This window comes from Equus przewalskii, chromosome 5 (genome assembly GCF_037783145.1).
Source record: "Equus przewalskii isolate Varuska chromosome 5, EquPr2, whole genome shotgun sequence".
NCBI lineage: Eukaryota > Metazoa > Chordata > Mammalia > Perissodactyla > Equidae > Equus > Equus przewalskii.
Window position 1 is genome coordinate 31,172,736 of NC_091835.1, and position 27,881 is coordinate 31,200,616.

The 27,881-nt window shown below is 53.1% G+C and overlaps 2 protein-coding genes across 4 annotated transcripts in view; one reads left to right on the plus strand and one right to left on the minus strand.

Moving 5' to 3' along the window:
• The window catches only part of NINJ2 (ninjurin 2), a 71,792-nt gene extending 52,138 nt beyond the window's left edge, over positions 1 to 19,654 (plus strand). For 2 of the 3 annotated variants that reach the window (XM_070620477.1, XM_070620476.1), the window contains exons 2-4: positions 17,293 to 17,521; positions 18,556 to 18,740; positions 19,260 to 19,652. In XM_070620477.1, the coding sequence (XP_070476578.1) occupies positions 17,293 to 17,521; positions 18,556 to 18,722 (396 nt within the window). In that variant the 3' untranslated portion in view covers positions 18,723 to 18,740; positions 19,260 to 19,652. Of the gene's footprint in view, positions 1 to 17,292; positions 17,522 to 18,555; positions 18,741 to 19,259 lie in introns of all 3 variants that reach the window. The other variant, XM_070620478.1, reaches the window with a different exon arrangement.
• An 817-nt stretch (positions 19,655 to 20,471) lies between these two features.
• B4GALNT3 (beta-1,4-N-acetyl-galactosaminyltransferase 3) overlaps positions 20,472 to 27,881 on the minus strand; it is a 94,145-nt gene continuing 86,735 nt past the window's right edge. The window contains exons 15-20 of the mRNA XM_070618927.1: positions 27,178 to 27,497; positions 26,333 to 26,486; positions 26,003 to 26,075; positions 25,448 to 25,601; positions 24,762 to 24,888; positions 20,472 to 22,980 (exon numbers count right to left, since the gene is read on the minus strand). Coding sequence (XP_070475028.1) covers positions 22,872 to 22,980; positions 24,762 to 24,888; positions 25,448 to 25,601; positions 26,003 to 26,075; positions 26,333 to 26,486; positions 27,178 to 27,497 — 937 coding nt within the window. The 3' untranslated portion in view covers positions 20,472 to 22,871. The remainder of the gene's footprint in view (positions 22,981 to 24,761; positions 24,889 to 25,447; positions 25,602 to 26,002; positions 26,076 to 26,332; positions 26,487 to 27,177; positions 27,498 to 27,881) is intronic.

Here is a 27,881-nt window from a genome sequence, read left to right on the forward strand (position 1 = left end):
TGGGTTCACTTTAAAGACATCTACAGACATCAGGGAACTCAGTCCTTTGTCCTCTGTGTTGCAGTTTTTCCTCCTTTGTCTTTGTCTTCTGACATTTCATGGCATGTGGCAGCGCAGGAAGCGGCTAGAGCACACACTCTGAGGCCAATGCCTTGATAATCCTGGTTTTGTCTCTGATTTACCAGCTCAATGACCAAGGCTTAGTTACTTCCCATCCGGTTCCCTATCTTTAAACGGGAGTAAGAACAGCACTGACTTCATGGGATTATTCTGAGAAGTAAATGAGTCGATGTATATAAAGTGTTCAGCACAGTGTTTGGAGTGACATCAGTGCTACAGGAGAATATGCTATTATTACTATTATTATTTTGCATTTAAATAGCTTTACTTTTTATGCAGTTAAATGTATTGACCCTTTATGGCTTCTGGATTTCACATCATGCTTACAAAGGCTTTCCTCAGTTTAAGATTAGAAAAATATTCACCAAGGGTACTATTTAAAGGAGTCTGTGGAAAGTCCATTTGTAATATAGGCCCCCCGCCTCCCCCCTCCCTCCCCTATTTTGCTGTCTTGTCAATTAATTTGGCTTTTCACATACCGGAATGTTTTTAAAGGGGAGACCCACCTGTGTTTGCATCGTGTGCGTGGACTAGGTAAGGTTGCCCTTACGGCACACTGGTTTGGGAAATGACTGTGCAAGCTGTAGTTTCCTGTCTAAAGAGCAGACCTGGACGGGTCATCCCCTCCCTTTATAAGCTAAACAACTTCTACTTGTCAGTAAGTGCCAGCCTCACACCAAGGTTCCCAGCCTGAAGGAGGTCACAGTCCAATGAGAGAACAGACCAATCATCGGATGTAAGGTGTCGTCGAAGACCTCATGGTGGAAATAACATCCTTGATGGAAGGAAGGGCTTACTGGGTGGATGGCGAGGAGGGGCACAGGGAGAGTCAGGAGTCAGGACTCCGTAGACCATGGCGGGGCTGCAAACATGGTGGAGGTCACGATCGGGCACAAAGCTGCTGCCCTGCAGGAAGCAGGCTCAGGAGCCCCATATGGAGTAGGATGTTCAATGGCTACTCCACAAATGCGTACCTGCCTGCCTCGTCCCAGACCTCTCCCCTCCTCTGCAAAGAGGCAGGGAGGACAGGCTGTAGCACTGGAAAGAGATGATGAGATGGAGAGGAGCCAGGGGCCAGATCACAGGGCAACAGACTAAGACTTCTTGTCCCAGTCCTAGAACTTAACTAGTCAGAATCTTAAGAAAGTGACTTCACTCCTCTGGGCTCACTTTGCTAATCCTTAAAATGCAGCCTCAGCTTATGTCCTTAGGCTGTACAAATTTTATATGATTACACATATGCAAACATTCTGCTCTGTACGGTGTAAATATCTGACACCCTCAGGGCACTTTGTGCTACTAATTGACAGCTGGAGTTGTTCCTGCCTAGGAGGCTTCAGCGGGGGTTCAGCCGGCTGCGTTTCTGGGGCTCCTGAGCCTACCTCCTGCGGGCAGCCGCTTCTCACTGGATCCTGATCTCCATATTTGCAGCCCCACCTTGTTATCCTGAATCTTGACTCCTGACTCTCCCTAGTCTTTTTGTTGACCCAGGTCAGGACTCTCTACTCCAATGCCCTTCGACTCTAACAAAGATACTCCACAGGAAGGGCTAAGCCTCCTCCCCTGACAGGTCATTAGTAGCAGATTAGAAATTGCCCCTGGCACCTACTGGATCTCTTTGGCCTTTTTTACCCCAGACATTGGTGTGGGCCCCTCTCCAGGCCTGGCAATTCTACCATCTGCTCACGTGTAAGGGTTAAAGGCTTGGAAGGTGAGCATCTTTCACCCGGACCAAACTCTTCTACATACCACTAGAGCCCAGTGAACGGCATCCTCCAGCAGGCAGCAGTGGTTCTCGCAAGCCAAGCAGTGTCCTGGAGGTCTTAAGATCACTGTAGAGAGCAGCCCCACACCCTGGGCCTCACAGTCCAGTGCAGAGGGCACCAAAAGGCACTTGGCTGTTAGGGAAAGGGCACTTGACAAGAGTTATAGAAAACTGTGCTCTGTTTTCAGCTTTGTCTAGTTGTGTGGCCTTGGACAGGTCCCTTGCCCTCTCTGGTTCTCAGTTTCCTGATCTGTAAAATAAGAGGTGGCCACAGGGCTGAAACTGATGCCCTGTTGGCAGACAGAAGTGTGCACGGTTTGAAGCTGATTGCCTTTTGGTGGGGCCAGCACTTCCCAGCGAGAAGCATTTCCCACCACTTCTACTACTGAAGGTGTCTGAGTTTGTGTTCTTTGCTGCTCCCCAATCCTGGCCCTCGGGAAAGGAGCCAACAGCCTCTGGCCTTTTTGGCACCATTATTCCAGAGACAGGATACTCCACTGGCCAACAAAGGGAAGAGTGAAGTACAGAACTACTTCTGGCTAGGTTATCTCACCTTCTGGAGGCCAACCTGGACCCAAGATGCAAACAGTGAAACAGTCACTGGGTTTCCCAAGGCCAATGGTCCTCTTGGCAACAAGAAATCCTTAACCCTTTTCTACCCCCTACTTACCAGTAGGCTGGCCTGACTTCACAGAGCCTACTCAGAAGGGCCCAGCACTGAGAAGAATCTTTACTTGGTTTATTGCCCTGCTGCTGCCATCTTGAAATTCTTAATAATTTTGAACTTGGGGCCCCACACCTTCATTTTGTGCTGGGCCCTGAAAATTACTGTGGGTTACATTAATACCCATTTGGAAACCCTTTACCAGTGTGTTTACCAGTCTCTTCCGTTAGGATCTTGGTTCCCAAGGCAGGGACTCTGTGATTACCAGAGGAAGAATATTCTGAAGGATTCTTTTTGTCCTTCAAGATCCAGCTGAGCTGTCGTTGAAGCCCACAAGGTCCCCTCTAACTTCCCCAGATGGAGGCTTTCCTGCTTCATTTATATCTCTCACATGGTACCCATCCCTTTTTGTAATTCATCACAAACTCCCTGTCTGAATTATTCATCTCTATGCCGTGCCCTCTGTGCTCTGACTTGCCCCCAATAGATGGATGCTCAATAAATGTTTGTTGACTGACTGAAAAGCAAACAGAGCTATCTTCTCAGAACAGAGTACAGGGCACTGCACGCAGTGGGTGCTCAATCAATGCTGCTGATTCATCCACAGAGCAGGCGAGGTTGTTACACTGTGGTGTACAGTGGGGACGCTGTGGCCACGCCCTTGCTTCCACCAAGGCATCTCATGGCCGATCCTCTTCTCCCCTTCCTGCACGGCAAGGACAGAACTGAGGAGGGCCAGAGCGCCGCTGCGGACTGCAGGGGCTCCGGGTGCAGAGTCGGAAGGGAGCTCTTCTCTACCCACCCCTGCAGTTCCAGCATGCCCTCGGGGGAAACGACATTGAGAACCCCTGACACTCGCAAAGCACCTTAAAGTTTGCAAGCTACTTTCATAAACGTTATTCTCAAACTGTCCTATAAGTCAAAACAAATACTTAAATACCAATAATGTGGTGGTTGTTTTAACACTTTTTCACATACTGCATATGTTCATTGAGGAAGATTTAGAAAAAGGAAAAGAATACCTCAGATCCTGGTGCCTAGAGATGCCACTGGTAATATCTCAGCGCACATCCTACTGGATTTGTCTATGCATATAAATATGTACCTTTAAAAACAAAGTAACGCATTCGCTGTTTTGCAGTCTTATTATTGCCATTTTTAATAGGTGCTAACAGAGGTCCAAGTCACGCAGTGATTGAGGCACAGCACTGGGGCTTGACTCTGGGGTCCTGGCTGAGGCCAGTGTCCACATTCCCAAACCAGGCTGCTGCTCGAACTCCACAAGGGGCTCGAGGGCCTGACTGCCTCCATTTGATGGCTGTGGGAATGGACCCCCGGCAAAAAAGGGTTTGCTCTGATTGGGCTCAGGGGAAAAGACCCTGAAACAGTCCTGGTGTCCCACCGCTCAGCATGAGTGAGGCTGGGCTGGGCCTGGCGGCTCAGGAGTTCCCACTTCTGCAAAACTGGACTTTGCCTTGCTGTAAACAGTCACAGGGATGACAGGGGCCAGCTGTCGGGCAGGAGGCCAAGAGGGAGCAGGTGCTGCGTGGCAGGATCGGGCTGTACAGGACTGACCCCGGAGAGCAACTGGATATCTCTGCTTGGTGGCCTTGGAGGGCTCATGCTCTTTGTATTTTTAGCAAGAGTGAGGGCACAGCAGAGACCTGACATCTGCTTTGTTGTTCTGGGCATTGCCCCAGGCTGTAGAAAGGGTGCTTCCAGCCCGGGTCTGGGTCAGCAGCCAAGGGCAGGACTAGCCTATCTTCCTTCCCTCCCTCCTTCCTTCCTTCCTTCTCTCCTTCTCTCCCTGCCTCCTTCCCTCCTTCCTTCTTTCCTTCTCTCGCTCCCTCCTTCCCTCCCTCCCTTCCTTCCTTCTTTCCCTCCCTCCTTCCTTCTCTCCTTCTCTCCCTCCTTCCGTCCATCCTTCTTTTCTTCCTTCCCTCCTTCCTTCCTTTTTCCTGAGCGCACACCACTCCCACAAGCTGTGTTACGCACTAGAGGAAAGATTTCCTCAGGGCCCTGGCCTTCCAGGAAGGTGGCAGAGAACAAGAGCTAAGCAGAGGCTTGCAGAATAACACAGCGGCTACGAGTTTGAGCTCTGGCTTCAGATAGACCTGGGTTCAGATCTTGGCTGTCCTATCTCCTAGCTGTGTGACTTCGGGCAAGTTCCTTAATCTCTTTGAACCTACATTTCCCCTCATAAACTTTCTATGAGAAGTAAGTGACATAATACATAAAAACGCTTAGAGAAGTGCCAGGAACATAGGAAGTGTTGAATAAATGCAATTATTAAAAGAGAAGGTGTCAGCCGGCCAGGTGATGCAGCAGTTAAGTTTGCACATTCTGCTTCGGCGGCCTGGGGTTTGCCAGTTTGGATCCCGGGTGTGGACATGGCACCGCTTGGCACGCCATGCTGTGGTAGGCGTCCCACATATAAAGTAGAGGAAGATGGGCACGGATGTTAGCTCAGGGCCAGTCCTCCTCAGCAAAAAGAGGAGGATTGGCAGCAGATGTTAGTTCAGGGCTAATCTTCCTCAAAAAAATAAATAAACAAAAATTAAAAATTTTTTTAAATTTAGAAAGTAAAAGAGAAGCTATAAATTTGGAAGAATTCTGGAGTTTCGACTGTTCAGCATGTTCAGAATCCATGGTGGATCCAGTGCTAGAGAACGCCTTGGGGTTTGGGTTAGAACTGCCCTGGGACTTATACAAATTTTTTTTTTTTTCTTTTGAGGAAGACTGGTCCTGAGCTAACATCTGTGCCCATCTTTCTCTACTTTATATGTGGGACGCCTGCCACAGCATGGCCTGACAAGCAGTGCCATGTCCACACCCGGGATCCTAACCAGCGAACTCCGGGCCGCCCAAGCATAGTGCATGGACTTAACCGCTGCTCCACCAGGCTGGCTGCCTGACACAGCGTTTTTGCTGAGGGTTTGGCAGAGTCTGGCAGAGTCTGGCAGTGGTTCGTGCCTTTCTTTGTGCAGATAGACCACACGCTCGCTCCTCACAGTGAGGGAGGAGAGGTGGCAGCCTCTCATTTTACGACAGAGGAAGCTGAGCAGCAGTGAGGGTGGATGACCTGCCTGAGGTCCCCGAGAGAAGAGAGGACAGCCAGGCTCAGTTTGGACCCCTTGACTCCAAGCACACTGCCATCCATTCACCAACCTTCATTCTCCTCAGACCCTGGCCATGACATCAGAGCTGGTGCTCAGAGTGCAGAGCTGAGACCCGGAGAACGTGTGTTTTTGCACCGCGCCGCCTCATTCCAACCCCGAGGAAGGAAGGGAGAGCCGTGTGAGAACTCGGGCTGGATCTGCCAGGCCGGGCCGGGAAGAATGGGGACTCCTAGGGCTGGGGCTGTGGCAGTCCTGGCCGGCTGGCTCTGGGCTGAGGCCTCTGCCTGGCTGACGCTGGCAGCGGGCAGCTGACTCAGGACTGGGCAGCCCCTGAGGGCTGTGTCCCCCTGGCTCTGGGTCTCAGTGCTCTGGGGACTCCCCTCTCTCTTGGTCTCACCTGCCCCAGAGCTGCACTGGGCTTCCTCCAGTGAGGGAACAGCATCTCTTCCTCTTCTGTAGCCTGTCTCGTCTGTGGCCAGGACCAGACACTGCCGACCACAGGGACAGCAGACACACGTGCTGGAGCTGTACTCACGTACTGTACACACACACATGCTGGAGCTGTACTCATGTACTGTACACACGCACATGCTGGAGCTGTACTCATGTACTGTACACACACACATGCTGGAGCGGTACTCATGTACCGTACACACACACATGCTGGAGCGGTACTCATGTATAACACACACACATGCTGAAGCTGTACTCATGTACTACACACACCCACACACACACACACACATGCTGAAGCTGTACTCATGTACTACACACATGCAGACACACACACACACGCTGAAGCTGTACTCATGTACTACACACACACACACACACACGCTGAAACTGTACTCATGTCCTACACACACACACACACACATGCTGTGTAGTACTCATGTACTACACACACGCACACACATACACACATGCTGAAGCTGTACTCATGTCCTCCACACACACACAGACACACATGCTGTGTTGTACTCATGTACTACACACACGCACACACACACACATGCTGAAGCTGTACTCATGTCCTCCACACACACACACACACACACACATGCTGAAGCTGTACTCATGTCCTCCACACACACACACACACACACATGCTGAAGCTGTACTCATGTCCTCCACACACACATGCTGTGTAGTACTCATGTACTACACACATGCACACACATATACACATGCTGAAGCTGTACTCATGTACTACACACACACAGACACACACACGCTGAAGCTGTACTCATGTACTCCACATACGCACACACACACATGCTGAAGCTGTACTCATGTACTACACACACACACACGCTGAAGCTGTACTCATGTACTACACACACACAGACACACATACTGAAGCTGTACTCATGTACTACACACACACACACACACGCTGAAGCTATACTCATGTACTACACACATGCGCACACACACATAAGCTGAAGCTGTACTCACGTACTACACAGACACACACACACATGCTGAAGCAGCACTCATGTACTCTACACATGCACACACACACACACGCTGAAGCGGTACTCATGTACTCCACACACATGCACACACACACACACACATGCTGAAGCTGTGCTGATATACTGAGGGGAGTCTAGAGCCGACGTGCCCACGTAAGACAGCCATTTACTGGCGCCCGCAGAGGGCTCCGTATAAGAGATCCATGCAGAACAGCTCACCATGAGCCTATCTTTTAAGGTCCTTCTGAACGAGCACGGTGGGTGAGGAATGCATCATTCATTCACTCAGCACTCCAGGCTAGGTGCCAGGCTCTGGGATAGAGCAGTGAACCAGACAGATAACGTCCTTGTGCCCATGAAGCTTATCTACTGGGGTGGGATTGCGCGGGTCTGTTCATCTCCTGGCTGCCCCCTCTATGCACTTTATTCTCTGCTGGCCTCGCCATTTTAGGGGATTAGGGGGACACCGTATAGGGAAGGCGGGGCTCTTTGTTGTATCTCGGTGCCTAGCACACGACAGTAGCTGGAAACACGTCCATGGAACTGAACTGGCAGGCTGGCTGGGGTGGGAAACGCACCGTCTTCCCTTTTTCCCATCTCGCTGTCAGACGTGATCTGCTTCATGAGGTCTTCTCCCCTGGACTGTAGCCAGAGATTGTAGGGCACGACTCCTACTGCTTCTTATTCTAATTGTCTGAAATTCCAAGGAAATAATTCTCACCTTTTGGGAACGTATAATCTAGTGGGGACTTACAAACCTCATATACACCATCATGAGGAATGTCGATATTTTGCTTTACAATTAATCGTTCTGAAAGTCATTTTCAATTATCTGTGCTTAGGCCTCCTATCTGGATTTAGGTTCCACCACAAAATCAAACCAGCCCTGGTGGTCTGGTGGTTAAGATTCAGCGCTCACCACCACAGCCCAGCTTCCTTTCCTGGTCAGGGAAACACACTGTTAGTTGTCAGGCTGCGGTGACCGTGTGCTGCTGTGATGCTGAAAGCTCTGCCGCGGGTATTTCAAATACCAGCAGGGTCACCCACGGTGGACAGGTTTCAGTGGAGCTTCCAGACTAAGACAGACTAGGAAGAAGGACCTGGCCACCCACTTCCAAAAAATTGGCCGTGGAAACCCTGTGAATAGCAGCGGAGTGTTGTCTGATAGAGTGCCGGAAGGTGAGAGGATGGCGAGAGAAGACCAGGCAGGTTCCACCCTGCTGCACACAGGGGCACTGGGAGTCAGAATCAACTAGAGGGCACCAACAAGAGAAAACAAAATCAAGAAAGGCTTAGTAAACGTCTCAGTAAATGTTTCTGAGTGAGGACGTGAAAAGGAGCTGAGGACAAATGTATCAGGCCCGTGTAAACAGGCACATGATGAGAAGTGCTGGGCAGCCTGGGGCGGCAGGAGCTGCTGGAGCATGCTGGCTGCTGCTGCAAAATGCCAGTTTTGATTTATTCACTATTAAGTGGGAAGATCGAGGTATATTTCCTATATATACTTTAGACTAGTGTCCACCTTTGAGGGGCTTACACAGCCTGTGATTCCAGGGGCTCTATGTGGTAGTGGTTAAGGACACAGCCTCCACAGCCTGCCTGCGTTCAAATCCCGGCTCTAAGACTTAACAGCTGGGTGATCCTGGGCAAAATCACTAAATTGTTCTGAGCCTCGGTTTTTCTCATCTGTAAAATAGGCATTGTCGGGGCCAGCTCTGTGGCCAAGTAGTTAAGTTCGCTCGCTCCACTTTGGCAGCCCCGGGTTTTGTTGGTTTGGATCCTGGGCGCAGACACGGCACCGCTCGTCAGGCCATGCTGAGGCGGCGTCCCACATGCCACAGCTAGAAGGACCCACAACTAAAATATACAACTATGTACTGGAGGACTTTGGGGAGAAAGAAAAAAAGAGAAGATTAACAACAGATGTTAGCTCAGGTGACAATCTTTAAGAAAAAAATAAAATAAAATAAAATGGGTATTGTTAAGAGAATTCAATGACAAAATCAACGTGAAGGCGTCCTGCACTGAGCTTAGAAGAGAGTAAGCAAGTGAAGCACCAGTGACCACCCAGCTGGCAGCACGCTGTAGGCCGTGGACCTCAAACTGGAGCCTGTTGACACACAGTGTGGGGTTCCACCTCAACTTTCTCATTCAGCAGGCCAGGGGCGGAACCTGAGAATTTGCATTTCTATCAAGTCCCAGGTGAGGCTGCCGCCGCCGCACCTTCAGAAACCACACTTTGAGAACCACTGGTCTGCAAAAGAAAGAATGCAGGGTTAGGATTTCGACACCAGGACCATCCTTTACTGTCTGTGCCTTTGGGCAGGTGAGCTCTTTGAGCCTCGATGTCTTCAGTCGTAAAATGGGACTATTCCTACCCTCTCATGGGGGTTGTGCCTGGCATACAGCATTCTCATTATTTAATTATTGTTTAAATTTTAGCTCACTGTGTTGGCCCTTGAAGGATGAGTAGGGTTACAATGAATAGAGGTGGACTGGGTGGGCTTGGGGAATGCTGCTGAGAACCCCAAAGCCGAAGTGGGGCCTAGAGCAAAGAAAGTGCCAGCTAGGTCTGGAAGGCCCAGAGCAAGGCGCTCTTTCAGAAAGTTCTCTTGTTTAGGGGGAGTACTCGGAGGGAGCAGAAAAATTCTTTAGAAATTTCTATGTGGCAAACCCGTGATTAACTTTGGCCCCTAACTGAGATGACAGTGTTTCCTGACAACCACTGACAACATGACCCCTTGCAGGGGAGGTGGAAAATGCTTCCTAAGAAAAAGCAAGCAGGCCCCATGGCGTTCCTATCACCACCCCCGGGCCTTCCTGTCACTTCCTGCACACTTTGCTTCCGTTTATATATAGCCCCCTTTTGTTAGAGAGAAACCCTGTCAGCTCCTGCACTCACAAAGGGATGGCAAACACTAGGTGCCCAGCCCTTGGCTGGTTAAGCTAACGCCAGGCCGTGAGCTGTTTCCTGGGGCCCCCTGGTGGATGACAGAGGCCTGCCTACCTTCCCGGGGAGGCCTCCGCACGTGCCTGAGGGCGCCGCAGCTGTAAGGCCGGGCTTGCAGCCTGGGGCAGGGACTGGAGCTTCGCAGCAGGACTGTGCCCAGGGCTTGGAGGAGATTCCTGGGCCAGTTGGGTGTAATTACCAGAATAACACTCAAAAGGCACCCCACCCTGGTGGATTAGAGACTATCGATTTTCAAGGGCAAGGTCCACTGCTCTTGGCACAGGTCAGGAGCAATGAGAGTGTCTGCCCCAGACAGAGGCCTCAGGGGTCTGGGCCTTTGCAGGTTTTGGCCTGAAGACCAGCAACAGCTTCCAACCTGAGTCATCCATTCCTGAAGCAGGATACCAGGCAGAAAAGGCCCTCCCTGGCCAGGGCCTTCTATGTGAAGGGTGAAGTCTCGCTGTGCAAAGACTCCCTGCTTACCCAGATGCCATTGTGTCTCCAGTCCCACCCTCAAAGACCCTTTCTTTTGCCTTTTTATTTTTTTTAAGGTTTTATTTTTCCTTTTTCTCCCCAAAGCCCCCCAGGTACATAGTTGTATATTTTTTTAGCTGTGGGTCCTTCTAGTTGTGGCATGTGGGACGCCACCTCAGCATGGCCTGATGAGCAGTGCCAAGTCCGCACCCAGGATGCAAACCAGGGAAACCCTGGGCAGCCGAAGTGGAGTGAGCGAACTTAACCACTGGGCCACGGGGCCGGCCCTTCTTTTGCCTTTTTTGAAAAAAACTCTTTGAAGTAACTCAAATAAAAAATTCAACGCTATCGTCATTTATTTTGTGTTTAATGTGAGCAAGTCACTGAGCGGGGCACTGTGGGGCCCCAGGAGTATGGAAGGTGGCAGCCAGGTGAGCCATCTGGAGAAGTCTGAAGGAAGCGCAAGGCCAGCAGAGCGGGCCAGCCTCTACCAGGGCCTGGGCAGAGGGGACGGGGCAGGGTCGAGAAGAAACGGGAGGCTTCCTCAGGTGGGGGGCCTGGGAAGAAAGGCCTTTAGTCCTGGAGCAGGGCAGGAGCAGGCCAGGAAGGGTGGGGTGTGTTCAGGGAACGGTGAGTAATGTGGTGTGGCCCCGCGGCTGCGCCTGGCACAGGCAGAGTCCTCCGTCATGAGGGCTGGCTCTCCGCCCTCCCTGGGTGGGAGGAGCCACAGGATACCAGGCTAGAGAGGGTCGGCAGCCGAGGCACAGGGTGGGCTTGTCTGAGAATTTCCCTCCCCGAGAGATGGGCCTGGGGCAGCTTAAAGGTGAGAGTCACTGGGGGCAAGGAGGGAGGCTGCCCAGCGGGCAGAGAGGCATTTCCACGACCATGGGAGCTGCTGGGGCGCCTGGGAAACGTGAGCTGGGCCAGGCCAGTCAGCACCGCTCTCGGAACTGCCCCCAGTCCCGCAGGTGGGAGCCCGCTCTCGTGAGTAGGAGCGATTTCACTCTCATCCCACCTTTGTTTTTTTTTTTTTTTTTTTTTTTTTAAAGATTTTTTTTTTTTAATTTTTTCCTTTTTCTCCCCAAAGCCCCCCGGTACATAGTTGTGTATTCTTCGTTGTGGGTTCTTCTAGTTGTGGCATGTGGGACGCTGCCTCAGCGTGGTCTGATGAGCAGTGCCATGTCCGCGCCCAGGATTCGAACTAACGAAACACTGGGCCGCCTGCAGCGGAGCGCGCGAACTTAACCACTCGGCCACAGGGCCAGCCCCCCACCTTTGTTTTTAATACCTGACAGCTTCCAAAGCACATTTGCCCACATTCCCTCACTGATCGTTTAACAGCCCTTTGTGCCAAACAGGGCCAACACCATTCCTACTTCGTAGATGGAGACGCTAAGGCCCGGGCAGAAGAAGTTATCAGTTTGGCCTGATTTTAACCTATTTACTTTAACCATTGGCCTTTCTGGGGGCCTATTTGTTTTTGTTTTAAATTTATTTTTTTTAGATAGTTCAAACATTCACATGGTTCAAAACTGACAAAGTACAGATCAAAGTCTCTCTCCACCCCCTCCTCCCAGCACCTAGATCACCTCTCACCAGTTTGAGCCCGAGCCTTTTGACCTTGGGTCTAGGGCCCTTTCTGCCACAGCAGTGTAGGGGCTCAGGACACAGGCCCAGTGCAGCCTCAGGAAAGCCTAAGCAGGTCCCCCTCAAGCAGAGCTGTTATGCCTCCTCTTAGCAAGTGTACGTGTGTCCCCTTATGGGAGTATTTAATTGTCTTCTTTCATCTTAGGCCACATATGTTTATGTTTGGATGCCAAGCTTCTTGGAGGCAGGGAGTATGTCTTCAACTTCCGGGAGGTAGCAGAGCAGGGGTTAAAATTACAGGCTCTGGCACACAGAGAATTGGGATAAAAACTGTGCTGTGTGACCTTGGGCAAGTTACTTAGGCTCTCTGAGCCTTCACTTTTTCAACTATGATAATGATGTGAGGACTAGATAAGATGACTCTGTCCCGAGTTTAACCCTACGCCAGGCACAAGGTTATGTACTCCTTCCGTAAGTGGGAAATACTATCATTCCAACCGTACTGAGAGCCTACTCTGTGTGCCTGCACAGTATGACAGACCCAGGCACCCTTTCAAACTTAATTCTGACAGAGGATTAGGGATCTCGGGCACCTAATTAAAAGCAAATTGGCAGAGTAGGTCACCCAAATCCATACACATGTACAAACCACTCTTCCTGGGCTGGGCTCCGCCTCTCTCTCTATGGGAAACCAGCCTCCAAAGGCCTCTCCTTTTCAGGTGAAGCCTGGCACTTCTGAGAAGTCGTTCATTTTGAGACTTACAGAATCACCAACAGGCCCCTGCTCCTCTGGCCTATTTCGTCTGCGTTTGAGCTGATATGCGGGGAGACTGCCATATGGCTTTTCTCAGGGCTGACAGGAATGACTCATCATAGGTCACCAATGCCCTTGAGCTGCCTGGAGCAGAGTGGCTCACTGGCTCTGCCCCTGGGCCTGGCTGCACAGCTGCCTGACCTCCACGCCTCCCAGGGGGAGTGTCCTCAGACCCTGAGACTCTTGAGTCAGAAGAGGGGGCTTCCCCATTCCTAGATCACTCTGTGTTGGAAGGCACCCAAGAAATCATTTATTCCAAACCCCTCATCTCCCGGGTAAAAGGAGCCCAGAGGTGGAAGCAGGCTTGCTCATTCCTCTAGCTTGTGGCAGAACCAGGATTTGAACCTGGGCCCAGAGTGCCTTCTGCGGTATCCCCCTGGCTACCACAAATCCCCACCTCTTGGCCTTCTCCTTCCCCACCGGGCACACACTGCCACGGGCTCCAGGTCCGACACGCTCTGAGGAGTGGATTCCATGGCTTTCTGGTAGGACGGTTACTTACCCTTTTGGGAGAACAGGCCTCTAATCCTGTTTCCAGGAAAGGGCAGAATGATCTGTTGGAGGTTATGGTCCCCACTGACCATAATGTCAATAAACAATGTAAAAATTTGTTTACTTCTCTGTTAAAAGAGGCATTCTTTTCCTATCTAACTCAAATTTTGTAAAGAAACAAAAATATGGGCCAAAAAAGATGAAGGGATAAATAATTGTCTGGCCGAACAATGGAGCAATCCACGACTTCAGGGGATGGGATCCACACTGGCCCTGGGAGAGGGGACTTGGCAGGACAGCCTGGCTGACAGGGAAATCTGAGCTGGGACAAGAGGAAAGGGAGAGGCAGAGGCAGGGAAGTGACTGCGCTGGGGCAGGCCCAGGAGTGGGGCGAACTGGGAAACGCGTGGAGTGGGTCTGCGGAGTTCCCTAACCCCCTTGCATCATCCCACCCCAGTCACCAAGACCAGGTGCTCTTGTTGGACAGAACCCCCCATGGAGCTCCAGAATGGAACTGAGGATCCCCCCCAGCACCCCCCCTCTCCCCCCCAGCACCCCCTTCCCCCCCAGCTTCACTTCAACCAAAATGCCCCATCTGGTGTTCAGGTGTCACTGGTTGGAAGGATTTTGACGGGTTGCCCTTTCCAGCGGTGCATTCATTTGAAACAGGGACTCTGAGTCTCTGGGTCAGCCTCCAAGGAGGGTCAAGTAGGGTAGGATGGAATAAGATAAGCTACTGAGAGACAAAGGGTCATTGAAAGACAGATCTCAGGCTGGGGAAAAAAAAAAGAGAAGAGCTTGGAGTTCTGTCTTGTTTTTTGGGGAGGAACAGAGTCATTTCAGTCTCTCCATAGAGAGGGGATTTTCCTTCTGTTTTATAGACATGGAAACTGAAGCCCAAAGTGCCAAGCCCAGGGGCAGAGCTGGGCCCAGAAGCCAGGAGTCCCAGCCCACCAGCCCCTGCTCTGAGGAGCCAGAAGAAAGGGGCCAGGAGCTAGGGTGAGGGCCCGCGGGTTCGACGGGGAAGGGAGGCCGCCAGCCCACCCCGTGCAAGCTCTGGCAGAGCCGCCCTGCAGGCTGCGGCAGGTGGACCGCGGGCAGCGCTGGGAGGGGCTGGGGCCAGGACCAGGGGAAGCGGCGGGCGAGAGAAAGGATTTCGAGTCTCGCGAAATAGGAATGACTCACGCTGGGTGGCTCCGCAGGCCGGCCCTGCCCACATTCCGGGCCTTTGTTCCCGACCCGCCTGGCCTGGCCTTAAAGGGCCAGCTCCTTGAGGCGGGAGGAGGGCCGCCCTACCTCCACCCTCCTCTTTTATCCTGACCCTCGTTGGATTGCTCCTAGTTTCCGGGCTGTGGGTAAAAAGGGTGGCATCCTGCAGGATTTAGGGGTTCATCCAATCGAATCCTCAAGCTATAAGGGAGGGCTCTGAGGTCGTTTCATCCATCCCTCTGCCTCAGGACGGGGCTGCACCTAAACTGGCTCAGAGGATTAAGAAGCCCCTTTCCCTGCTTTTTAAAGATGCAACCATGAGGTGACCCCTCTCAAAGCAACTTCTCCCAAGGTCAAAACCATTTGCCTTCTAAGCACAATCCCCCAAGCCGCCGCTGGTGCCGGAGGCCCCTCCCCGCTGTTCCCCCTCTACGTTATCCCCCCGCCCCCGGGGCCCGGTTCAGGATTGGTTCAGTCTTGCTCTCGTTTGACACACGTGTGTGGTGGGCTTTAGGCTGGCCTATCCAGGCTCGTGAAGCAGGCTCCCTGTCCCGGGCCCCCGAGGGGTCCAGGGTGCACACCAGTTCCGTCCTGTCAGTGCATTTCTGAGGGCAGACACACCCTCCTGCCGCAGCGCAGCCAGGGCTCCCAAGTCACTTCTTGGGACCTCATGCGCCACCACGTGGACACTCTGGAGATGTGGTGCCTTCTGGAGCTTGGAGGGGGCACCCTGCTGAGCTCCCCCCACCACCATAGCGGACCCTGAAGAAGCATCCTCAGTTATGAAGCAGTCCTGAACTGGCACCAATCATAATAAAAGCAGGCCCTAAATTAGAGAGGGGATGAGATCCGCACCCTCCTACTCACTGCAAACCCCACATCCTCCGTGAAACGGTGGCTCTAAGATGGATCTAACAAAAGCCTGTCAACGCTATTAAAACTCGCAGTTAGCGATATTTTTTGTGGAGGCTTGGGAAGCTCTCTGTGCCCCAAGTACCCACCCCTTCTACCCCCAGCCCCTCACACACTATTTGGTGGATGCTGAAAACACTCCACCAGAGGTTTGGATTTAAAGTTTTATCAGGTTAATAGGCAAATTTTCAGAGAAGGGGGTCTCCCTTGAGGCTTTCCTAGTAATTTCACAGTTTATCAGATCTTGAACTGAGAGTCGGCTTTGGAAGGAGGAGGAAGTGCAAAGCTTGTAGTTACTCCTCGAAAGACAGGGTAGGGGGAGGAGTCGGGGAGGATGGGGAAAGGAAGGCCCAGCTCACAGCCACGCCCAGCAGAAGGGCGCTGAATTGTGGAGAGGGCTAGCACCTGCTCCACACACTCTCACCGAATGAGTGTCCTTTGGATCTAGGACAAACCTCCACCAAGTGGGCTATGACCACAGGTTATGGCCTTGGGGTCGTCAGTGACTGTGTGGCCTTTGTGGGATATTAGATATTGGCCTTGGCACCCCTGGCCCTAACCAACCAGGCCAGCTGGCCCCAGACAAGCCAACACCCAGAACGAGCACCCAGAACCCACTGAGAGCCACCCACCCACCCACCGGCTCGACAAATAGCCGCTTGTGCTGATCTGCCCATTAGCTTCCCCACCTCCAAGCTCTAACATCTTTCAGAGTCCTCCTTTCTCACCACCACTCTGCTTCAGTTCCTTGTTCGTCTGAGCCTAGATCCAGACCATAACCTCTCAAGGGGTCTCCCTGCTTCTGGGCCCTCCTGAACCAGTCCATCCCAAGCACCACTCCTAAATTAATCTCCCTCAAACAACCCGAGTTCTCTTGAGTGACTGCAGATTGCCTGCAGCATCCAGTCTGAATTTCTTGGCCCAACCCAGAGGCCCTCACCATATGTCCCACACTGTGACTCCATCTTTTGCAGTTAGCCACTCCTGGAGAATAAGGGCTTTGTTTTACATTTCAAAATCAAATCAAATGTAAATTATATATCAATAAATCCTAGCTAAAAAAATAATAAAAAACAAATGAAGTAAAGAGCTTTTAACTAGTATGCAGCGCTGTGTGCATACCTCCATGCCTACAGACACGTGTTCTCAGGCCGGGGTTGACAGTCAGCGGGCGGTGCCTGAGCAGGGGCTTGGCCGAGGGGCTGAGTGGCATCCAGTCGCAGCTCACGGTCCATTTGCTAGGCTGTGCACCCTACCTTGGGGCCCTGTGACTCTGGGAGAAGAAGTGCCTTTTTCTATTCCACCCAAGCCTCAGAGCTCCTCCTATTGTCTTCTGAGAGGCTTTCCTCTCAGAGGAAGGGAGAGTGGCCCCAGGCCAGGCTGGGCCCAGGTAAAATGACATGAGGAAGGCACATTTTTCAAGCAGCTTGGAATCCTCCCCGCTTTCTTCAGATGGATGTGTGAAGGTGGGAGGGCAGGGCAGCCTACAGGAACACACATTACAACAGAACATCACTTCAGAGTTCGAAGTCCCTTAACAGTTTTCTAGTCCAACTCTTTATACTTTCAGGCCATAAAACTGAAGGGTGTTCCTTGCCCTCGGCTTTCACCTGGTTAGGGAAGAGCTTTAAAACCTCTCTCCTCTTTCCAGTCTCAACTGTTTCCCCTCTGAAGCCTCCCAGGTAAGCCTGAGCTTTCTCCCTTACAGCCTGGGAGCCCCGACTCCAGGAGCCAGCCCGTCAACCTGAACCATTATGCCACCAAGAAGAGCGTGGCAGAGAGCATGCTGGACGCGGCTCTGTTCATGACCAACGCCACGCGGCTGAAAGCGGTGCTGGAGCAGGGGCCCTCCTCTAATTACTACAGCACCCTCGTCACTCTCATCAGCATCTCTCTGCTCCTGCAAGTGGTCATCGGAATCCTCCTCGTGGTCATTGGTGAGGAAACCAGGCCTGGAATTGGCCTCAGTTGCCCCCTAGTGGGAAGAAAAGCCCGAGTACCTCCGTGTACTACCCTGCATTTGCACCCGCCAACATCTCAACCATACGCTGACTGACCTGCGTCAGCCCCCTGCACCCACGAGTGTCCAGTAACAACTCCCACACAGTCCTACCTCCTTGTATCCCACAGAGCGGCCTCTCCCCAGCACCTCACTAACCTGCAGCAGAGTTCCGTAGAGCCTTTTGTGTGAGCCGCATCCCACTCTTAGAACAGTCAGTATAAGTTCCCCAGTCCCAGTTCTAGCAAGCATCACGTGGATGACCCAGGCACCGGTCAGCGAGGGACACGGCCTCTCAGCACAGCGACTCTACGTGGATCCCTGAGCTAGGCTTCCTCTAAACTCTAGTGGCTGTTGGGAGGGCAGCTCCAGGCTGTGGCCCCTGCCCTGACTCTTAGCTTTGTTGGGGAGGTGGGAGAATCACCCCCCCCCGCCCGCCCACTTTCCTTAAGGTTCTTACGGCTGGTCAAATAGTCAAAGAGGCAGGTTAGCAGGAGAAAATCAAACCAAGTTTAAAAGCATGTATACATGGGAGAAACCCAGGAGAAACTGAGTAACTCGGCCATCTGGCCCAGGCTGCCTGTTTAAATATCTTCAGCTACAGACAAGGAGGACGTTGTCTGGGGGGATAGTGATTTGGGGCTTCAAAGGGAAGGAAGACAGTTTACATAGAGATGGAATGCAAGTTTTGTTAAACAGGTCTTTCTGGGCCCCAAAAATGGGTTTGTTGGTGTCCTTTTATCACACCTATTTTACGTCATACTCTAGCTATCATGGTATGAGCTCCTTCCTGGAACGGGCCTTCTATGTTAAATTCTTTTAGGCAGTTTGGGAGGGGGAAGGTCGGATGCTCTTCCTGAGTCTTCCGAGCCTTTATTTTCTTCAGCTCGAAATAATTCGCATACCAGAGTGGCGCATCTTGGGGCAGCCTGCCCTGAACCCCGTCACCTCCCACTCCCCACTTCTCCACAGCACGGCTGAATCTCAATGAGGTAGAAAAGCAATGGCGACTAAACCAGCTCAACAATGCTGCCACCACCTTGATCTTCATCACTGTTGTCATCAACGTCTTCATTACAGCCTTCGGGGCACATAAGACAGGGTTCCTGGCTTCCAGGACCTCAAGGAATCCTCTGTGAACACAGCCTGGGACCCAGGTGAGGGAGGATGGGAGATCCCCAGGTCCAAGGGCTCCCAGGTGCCTCTTCTCCCACCTCTAGGGGCTTGGGGAAAGAGAGATCCTTGCCAAGCAAAAATGGAAGGAGGGGATCTTGGGGAAGAGCTTGGAGTGGGACTCAGAAAGGCCTTCTCGTTTTGTTAATGAGTGACTCTTCCTCAGTTCTCAGGCTCGGGTTTCTCTATTGCCTGGGATGGGTGACAGGCAATGTGGTTAATGGTTCGCTCTGCCCCACCAGCAAGAGGAAAGACGGAGATGTGGGATTTCTCCTTGGCGTTGTCCAGCAGTCCTTGCCACTCAAATTGTGGTCCAAGGACCAGCAGCAACAAAGCTACCTGGACGCTTGCTGGACCTGTAGACTCTCAGGCACCACTCCAGGCCTACTGAATCAGCACCTGCATTTTAGTAAGGTTGCCAGGGGCATCGTGCGCCCATGAAAGTCTGAGGAGTGCTCGCCTGACCTGCCCTCTTCACTGCCTCTTCTCTGCTTCCCCTACAGGTACCAGGTCTGGAAGTGCCTCTGCCTCTTTCCTCCCTGATCTTCCAGGCTGCTGGGCACTCTCCACAGCCCCTGCGAGAGCTCCTACAAGGGCAGTGTAGATGCCCTTACTCCCTACCCACAGCACCTGAATTAAGATGTGCTATTTTACCAGTCTAAGTGAGTTCCATCTTGGTCTGGAGCCCTGAGCTCAGACTTGGGTACCAGCCACCTTTCCTCCCGGTAGCATCTCCTGACCTGACGCATGTCTACCTAAGGCTGAATCCACAGTTTATGGACTCTAACTCCACTCCATTCCTCCCATCTGCCCCAGCCATTCCCTCTGCTCCAGGCCTCAGTTTTCCCTTTCTGTAAAATGGAATGATGTCTATCTATAAAAGTTTCTGCAAATCCCCTGTGAGTCAATCTTTATGCACCCAGGCTGGTCTCTGGATGCCCTCTCCGTCTGCATCACGGAATGGGCTCAAAGGAGCAAACCCCAAAACTGGAGGGAGAAAAGGCTTTTAAATCTCTCCCCCTCCTCTGGGTCCTGTTCCGAGTCGCCTTTCCTGGCCCCATATGCCTTGGGCTAATTACCACCTGTGACATCGACGGCAGATTCGTTGATTCTGGATTGATGCACATATGCACAGTCCTTAGAGAGCCACGATAAACCTGTTCCAGCTTTCATATCAGCACCTTCTCTCGGGCATGCGTTTAAGGAATAGACAGTAATTTTGAGCTCTGCTGGGCCAAGTATAACTAGGAAGGTAGATCTGCACCTGTAAAGCATCAACAGGGCATTCCCCACCTCAAACAGAAATGATCTTTAGATGGTCTTTATTTTAGAATAAGCCACATCCCAGCTTCTCTGTGCTATTCACCAAACCATTCTGGCCCTGTACCTAGCCTTCCTCACCCAGGTGTCCACCAGCCTTTCTCAGCTAAAACCACCAATCTCCAGTAATTTGCAGAACGCAGAACACCTGGTCTGCTCTGACTGTGAGCGCGTTAGACAGGAGCAATGCTGTCCCCTTCCTGAGTAAACCACAGCACAGACAAGGCTGTCCCCACACAGAGGGACTAACTAATGGTAAAGGCTGGAGGGGGTGTGGGAGGGGCCTTGGCATGTCCTTTGGACACGAGACAGCTGAGGGACAGAGATATGAACCCTGGGGCCCGCAGCCCCTCCCTCTCCCACCGTGGATGGGCAACAGGAAAACACAGGAGCCATTTGGTTTTCTAAGAAGATGCTGTATTTAACACTTCCCTCTCCCACCCCCCAGACCCTAGACATTTCCCTAGGGAGTAGGGCCCCTGTCAGGCCCTCCCGCTTAAGGCAGATGGTGTGGAGGTAACAAACATCAAACACAAGGCACGGCCAGGGGCAGAGGGGGTGGTGGGCAGGGCGTGGGAGGCTGGGCTGCCTCCTGTCATCAGGAGGTCTGTGTGGGCTGGCTTAGGCCTTCCACTGCAATGCCCAAGGATGGGAGTGGCCCCAGAAAGAAACCCGGCACCCCAGCCGGCCAACTGCAGCTCTCACCTACTCCCTACAACCCTTTCCTAAAGGGAGTAAGCCCGAGCAGGGACCATAAAAAGCCATAGTCCAGGGGGCAGTTATGGCAGCCATAAGCCACCACATATTACAGTCACGTGTTGCTTAACTACGGGGATACGTTCCGAGAAATGCATCGTTAGGTGATTTTGTTTGTGTGCGAACATCATAGTGTGCACTTACACAAACCTAGATGGGATAGCCTACTACACACCGAGGCCCTATGGTACTAATCTTATGCAACCACCATGGTACATGCGGTCTGCCGTTGACTGAAACGTCATGATGTGGTGCACGACTGTAATTGAAAAATCTTTGTCCTTTTTGATTTCTTAGAGGCAGGATTTTCTTCAACCTCCAGAAAGTTCTCAACAGGCTCCATTCTCCCATATGCCAAGTTTATGCTCTTTTTTTTTTCCTGCTTTATCTCCCCAAATCCCCCCTGGTACATAGTTGTATATCTTAGTTGCAGGTCCTTCTAGTTGTGTAAGTTTATGCTCTTGGTGAACGCAGGGCCCAGCAGGGAGAGTGGGCCACCACCTGGACCCTGCCACAGCATGGAGCTTGGGCTCAGCTGACTGGGCCCCTGGGCCCTGCTGCACCCCCATAAACCCTTCCTCACAGCAGGGGGCCCTGTGCTCACCTCACTAAACACACACTGAGTTCAAAGCCCAGTGTCCAACGCACCACTGGGGAACCCAGCAGCAGAGGCAGCACCAGCAGCAGTAGAAAAAACCCCGCCACAAAGGCACCTGGGGATTATTAGTGCAAGATAAGTGCGTGATCATCAAGGGATGGACAGGGTGGCCTAGACCACCAAGGCCAAGGGCTCTTTTCCCTGAAACAGCTTCACTTGTCACTTCCTCCTGGGCCCTGCTCCCTTCCACTTGGAGGAGATAGCTCAGGGCGATGCCCTCACCTCCCCAAACCTGTCACCCCTTCCTGCCCTGGTCCCTGCTTCAGGGTTCCGTTTCACCCACACCCCTTCCTCTTCTACTCAGGGCCGTGACAGGGGCTCTCCCTGCAGGAGGGAAGTCTGTGGGGAAGCCGGGCTGTGAGGATTTGAGCTTCCCATTCCCTTTTCAACCCCTCCGGCTGGACCCCCACCCCCTCCCGTCTAAGTCGAAGGATTACTTACATCTAACCCTCTTCCCTCTCGGCTTCAGTGTCCCCTGGGCCCCAGCTCACAGTGGGGCTGGTTCAGAAAAGGGCTTCTCCTCCCTGCCTTCTCCACCTCGTCCGAACAGTGGGGATGGCTGAGCCCACAGCCCACCAGTTCCCTGTCTCCCAAGCCTGCTGTGGCACCAGGAAGAGGATGCCCGTTCTGTGTTTCTGGTTGGTATGAAGTTGGCACTGCCTGGAGGGTAAGGCTAATGCCCTAACGGGGTGGCCAGCTGTCCGGCGGCCACCTGGGAGGGACGTGTGTCTCTGGAAGGCACGAGCCTAGAGGAGAGCTGAGGGCTGCTCCTCGGGTTATAAACCAGCTGCCGGGTCAAGAACCGAGGGACACACCTCCACGCAGGAGTGGGTCTGAGGTATGCAAGTGGGGACACTCCCTAAATGCACCACCCCGCCCCTCCCTCATAGTCGGTGCTGGGTCTGCACAGTTCCAGTTTTAGTTTTCTGTTAAAAAAATAAAAACCCTAAGAAAATATGTCCCATGGAAGAGTTCCCCGATCCTGGTCACTGCTCTCTGTGTGGAGCACTTGGGTGGACCCCGGATCGCACTCACTGAGCAGGATGGTATCGCTCAAACAGGTCTTTCCTTCCTTGACCTAATCGTGCTGTCCTCCCTGAGCTGCCCCATCTCCGTTGGCTGGGAGCAAGCAGCCAGCCGGGCCCTTGTTCCAAAGTCCTCCCTTCGAAGGACCAGAGGGTGGAGAGAGGGGCCACGGCAGCCGTCTGTGTGAGGCGACAGCTCCTGGCGGAGTGGGGTTATTAGCTCTGAGGCCTCTCGGGGCCCAACCATGGCTTCTGCTCCCCTTCCCTCTCCTCCTCCAGCAGTGACAGGGGCACTCGGGGAGCAACCGCAAGTCAAGGAGCAGGAAGCCGTCGGTCCAGTGGGCCACGCCTAGGGATCATGGCATCTTCATCTGGCGGCGGTTCCACATGCCTCGCTTGGAATGGAAGTGATGGAAGAAATTCCTGAGGGAGAGACGTTCCACTTCCAGGCCTGCTTGGAGGATCCTGCATGGGGGATGGGCAGGATGAGCAGCAGAAGCACAAGAGGCACCTGGGAGAGGCCCAGGCCCCCGAGGGACCTGCCCTCCCACCTCTGCCTCCGACTGTCCCTGTCTTCCTCTGTCCACTCCCCTGGGGCAGGGGGGCAGGGTGTAGCATAGAGTGTGGGTTTGAATCCTAGCCCCACACTGTGTACATCACATTGTCTGTCAGAGCCTTGGTCTGCTGTCTCTACAAAAGGGACACTAACACTATCTATATGTGGAGGGTGGCGGGAGAGACTGGAGGTCAGTACTGGAAGTGCTCGGTGCGGGTCCTGGCACACACTGAGCGCCAACAAGTCCAGCCTCAGAGGACACTTCACAGCGCTTGAGGGAGGCAGAGGGCGAGAGCAGACCTTGTCCCCAGGCCTGCCCCTGTCCCTTTTCTACATGCACAGCTGGTTGGCAGTCCCTCTCACAGAGAGGCCTGTGCCTCCGGCAGGGTGGAACTAACTAGAATTTGGAGCAATTTCTTTCTCCCCGGGCCTCAGAGGAGGCAGGAGGGTTAAGAGCTATACTGGAGGTCTGCATCTTCCCAGCCCGGAATGAAGGTGAAAGGGGAAGGGAACCCCTAGACCAGCCTCGTGTCCATGTGGGATCTACTTTGATCTAGCTTCATGAGAGCCGGGTATCTAAGATAAGCTCCCTTAGCCTCCCTCCTTTGCGCCTTAAATTCTCTTAGTATTATCATCTTTCTTCCCTCTAGGGAAAAAACAGAAACAGATCTGTTTTTGAGCCTCTGAGACTCACCGGCTGTGAGATATGGGGCAGGTTATTAACGTCTCTTCCAGACTCAGTTTCCTCGTCTGCAACACGGAAACATTCATGCCTACCTCCCAGAGGTTCGGGAGGAATGAACGAGGCAGTGGCTGTAACTCATCCACCATGTCCGGGCACCCGGTGACCACATCTCTTCCTTGTCAAGGTCCCCACTCCCCCAGGGCTCCCAACCTTGCCTGGTTCCACCTCCTCTGGACACTGTTCCAGCAATTATTCCCCTTCTTGGATTCCCCCACCTTGCCCCTGCCCCTTCAGCTCAGATCTCAAGGAATCATCCTCTTTCCCTCCCTTTCTCTTGGCAGCACATTCTTGAAAGAGGAATCTTGTAGTAACATAGCCTCCACTTCCTCGCCACCCACGTCCATAACCCAGTGGGCTCGGCTTCCTCCCGTGCCCTTGCCAAGCCCACGGCTGGTCCCGCGCTCCTCCTCCTTCTCGGAGGCTTTTCTCGCCACTGACCATTTCCTCCTCCCTGGGCTTCCAGGGCCCCAAACCTCCTAGATGTCTGGCTGTCCTTTATTGGTCCACACTGCCTCTTTTGCTGGCCCCCCAATCTTTCCCGACCCTCTGCCTGCCTCTCTTATCCATTCCCACCATGGCAGCCGCCTCCCCTGGGGAACGTGGAGGCCAGGATGCCGTTGCTGCTCCCACAAAGCCTGGCTTGCGGCACGTCATCATCGTTTACACTGGTACAGCTCCACAGTGTCTGCTTGTCCCCTCACAGTTTACCAAGCACTTGAATTTCCACTCCAGCCCCAGGACACAGGAGGCAGTATCACCCCCACTAACAGATACAGACACTGAGTCTCAGGAAGGGAAGGAATCTGACTCCAGTAAGGGCCGAGCTTCCTGAGCCCAGGACTCCTTACCTGCAGATGGGGCATCTGCAGCCCTGGGTGGCTGCGCCCGACCTGATCTAGCCTGTCCTCTCCCCAGAGCACCTGAGGGATGGAACGCTCCAGTCACCTGTCCAGCAGCTCCCAGTCTTCCCCGCCCCAGCGGTCTCGGAACTCCCTGGTGTTCATGCCCCCAATCCTGTCCAGGTCTGACTTGTAGATGCCAAGCAGTCCAAATCCATTCACCTCCCAGTAGCCTGTGGACAGACAAGAAGCTCCAGATGAGATGAGCCAGGGCCAGGAGGAAGGAATGGAGAAGACTTCAGGCTGCCTCCTAGAGCCTTTTCTGGAAGACAGAGCCTGGGGTGGCCGAGGCCGAAATTCTCTCAGCTGAACTCCTCCCTTGCTTGTTCTGAGGGGAGCCCCCTGAGCTAAGGGTCGGGGTCCAGAGAAAGCAACAGTCCTACAGGGAGTGACCAAGGCTGATGACAGCCCTACAGTCAGACCTGACAACAGCAGCACTGAAGGTTTGTCCGTTCCCTCTCCAGAGGCAGGGGACCCCTTTCCATCTCTGTATCCTCACAGGGCAGTCTGGCAAACAGTGAACGTTACATGAATGAACGACGGGGAAGGTGGGGCGGGGGGTGTTCACTGCTGCTGTTCTGCTGTCAGCACAGCCCTCGGAGCACCTCCCTGGTGGACGGCCCAGGTGAGCAGAGAAGCAGGAGGGCGGTGGGGGACGGGGTGCAGCCATCGTAGACATGGCTGTTTCTAGCTCTCGGGTTTCTACCCTCCCTAGCCCAGGGCAGCACTCACCCTCAGGCCACTGGGGGGTGGCCCCGCAATGCAGCCTCATCACCATGGGGGCAAAGGCCATCTTGCCCTCCACGCAGTGCTTCCGGATGGTATCAACGACTCCAGCTGGGAAGTGGATATGGAGGTCACAGAGGAAGATGATGCTGTGCGGGTCCTGGGGACAGATGTAAGAGTCAGCAGACCCTTACAGACCAGGCCTAGGAGGCCAGGGTACTCTCTAGGACAATGTTCAGGCTCTTTCGCATGTGGATGACTGACAAACTTCCACAAAACAAACGCTGGGCAGATTTCCACAGGACTGGGCCTCAGAGCACAGTTCTTATGATCAGAAAGTGAATTCTGACTCCTCCTCCCCCTGCTTATGGACCCCAAGGACCCTGGACAAATGCCCCACTGTCATCTGTTCAGTCCCACCATGGCACCCACCCTGCTGCACAGCAGAGTCGGACCCCCATGTCCTCATGCCTTCCTCCCTGAGAAGTGGACCACCTTACACATCCCAAGTGGCTCTCTCCCTCTTAACCATGTCCACCAAGCCCCTCCCAGGCCATCTACCTTCACCAGGTCTATGCCAGCCTGGAGTCCAGCTGAGCGCTCAAAGTTTCCACTGAGCTTCATGTACTGGTAGCTGCAGGGTGAGGAGAGACGAGGGGCGTTAATTATTAGGACTTGGCTGTGGTGGTCCCCTGGAGGAAGTCAGTAGGCATAGAATAGAGATGATGTGTGCTCCTGGGATGGGATTATGGCAGGCAAGTCTTCTGGAAAAAGCCAGAAACTGGGAATCAGGAAAGCTAGGTGGGACTTCTGGCTTGGCCCGGACCCAGCAGTCCTGGGACTTTAGGAATGAGATGGCCCAGGAGGCAACCTGGGCAGGGGCCTCCTCACCTCCGCAGCTTGGACCTCTTCAGGGCCATCTCGATGTCCATGTCCTCACTGTTATAGTCAGTGATGATGACGTTGAAGTGTGGGTCGCTGGTGACCTGGAACAGCTTTTCCATGTCTCTGATGAATTGCTGCACCCAGCGTGCCTGGTTCTTTACTACCCCAGGGGGCAGGGAGGGAGAGAGAAGGAGCGGTAACACAAAGAAGAGCATCTCCATTCATGGTTCCTGCACAAGTCAGGAGTCCCATCAGACCTCTGCTTCGAGCAATGCAGGACGGAGACGGAAGGCAGAGAAAAAGGGCCTCTACAACCTGCTCCTGCACAGCCTCCCAGGCAGGGGCCCATGGGAAGGCCTTGGACTGGCACTCGTCATCATTCAATCATAGTAACCCCACCTTGCTGGAACTCTCAGACCCTGTGTCCATCTGATTATCACCCTTCATTTCCTGTCCAGCCCCATTGTCACACTCCTGTCTGCTACAGGTCCCTGTTCTCATTATAGAAACCAGCTAACCCCCTCTATTAAGTACCTCCCTGTCTTATTTCCCCAGGCCAGTTGTAAATCTCAGGACATCAGCCCTAGCTGATTGTCACACCCAACCCTGAAACCTGGTACGAAAGCGCGACTGGCCTCGTTGTCAGTGTCTATTCCCAACTCCAACTCTTACTAGCCATGTAAACTTAGACAAGTCACTTTGCTTTTGTGAGCCTCAGTTTCCTCAACTGTAAAGTGGCCTCTCTCACAGGTTCTCATGAGATCAAATCAGTGAGCAGCGAACTGGGTGCTCATGATCGTTATTTGGATCCCTGCTCCACCGACGGTGCCCAGGCTCGGCTGGAGGCTCACCCGGCACGATGAAGTGGACCACAGCTCGGTGATTCCAGGAGAAGCCCTGGGGCCAGCACAGCTTAGGCTCTGGGGTCTGGACATTCAGGACTTGTCTCCGGTGGTTGTGTGGACTCCAAACCAGGCCCTGCAGGTTCCGGGCCTCGGGCTCTTCCCCGCCTGCTGGATCGATGCCCTGCCAGCCTCGCGTAGACACGTACTCAGAGAGCCTCACCAGGCGCTGGCCTTGGTCCAGCAGCTCAAGCTCTAGGAGGTAGCGACCCCCACGTAGCTGGTCCTGACGCTTCTCCACGTTCACAATGCGCTGTAGCTGATACCTCCTACGGGAGAGAGGGTGGGGCCTGAGAAATTCTTTCCCACACTGTGGGGGTAGCTTGGTGTGGTAGAGCTTGCAAGGCCAGTTGTCAGGAGACCCTGGTGTTTGTCCCAGCTTTGCCATTGGCTAAGATGCTTAACCTCACTAGCGTTCACTGCCTCCATCTTAAAAACATACCTGTTGAGCTGAGATGATCTCTAGTCTGTTATAGCTCTAAGATCCTAAGTATATAAGCTGAATAAGATGGGTCACAATGAGAGGTCCCTTCAGAAATTGACCCTTAGTGGGGAGGGAAGGGGGCGAAAGGGGTGATTAGGCACATGCGTATGTAATGGATTGTAATTATTCTTTGGGTGGTGAACATGATGTAATCTACACAGAAATTGAA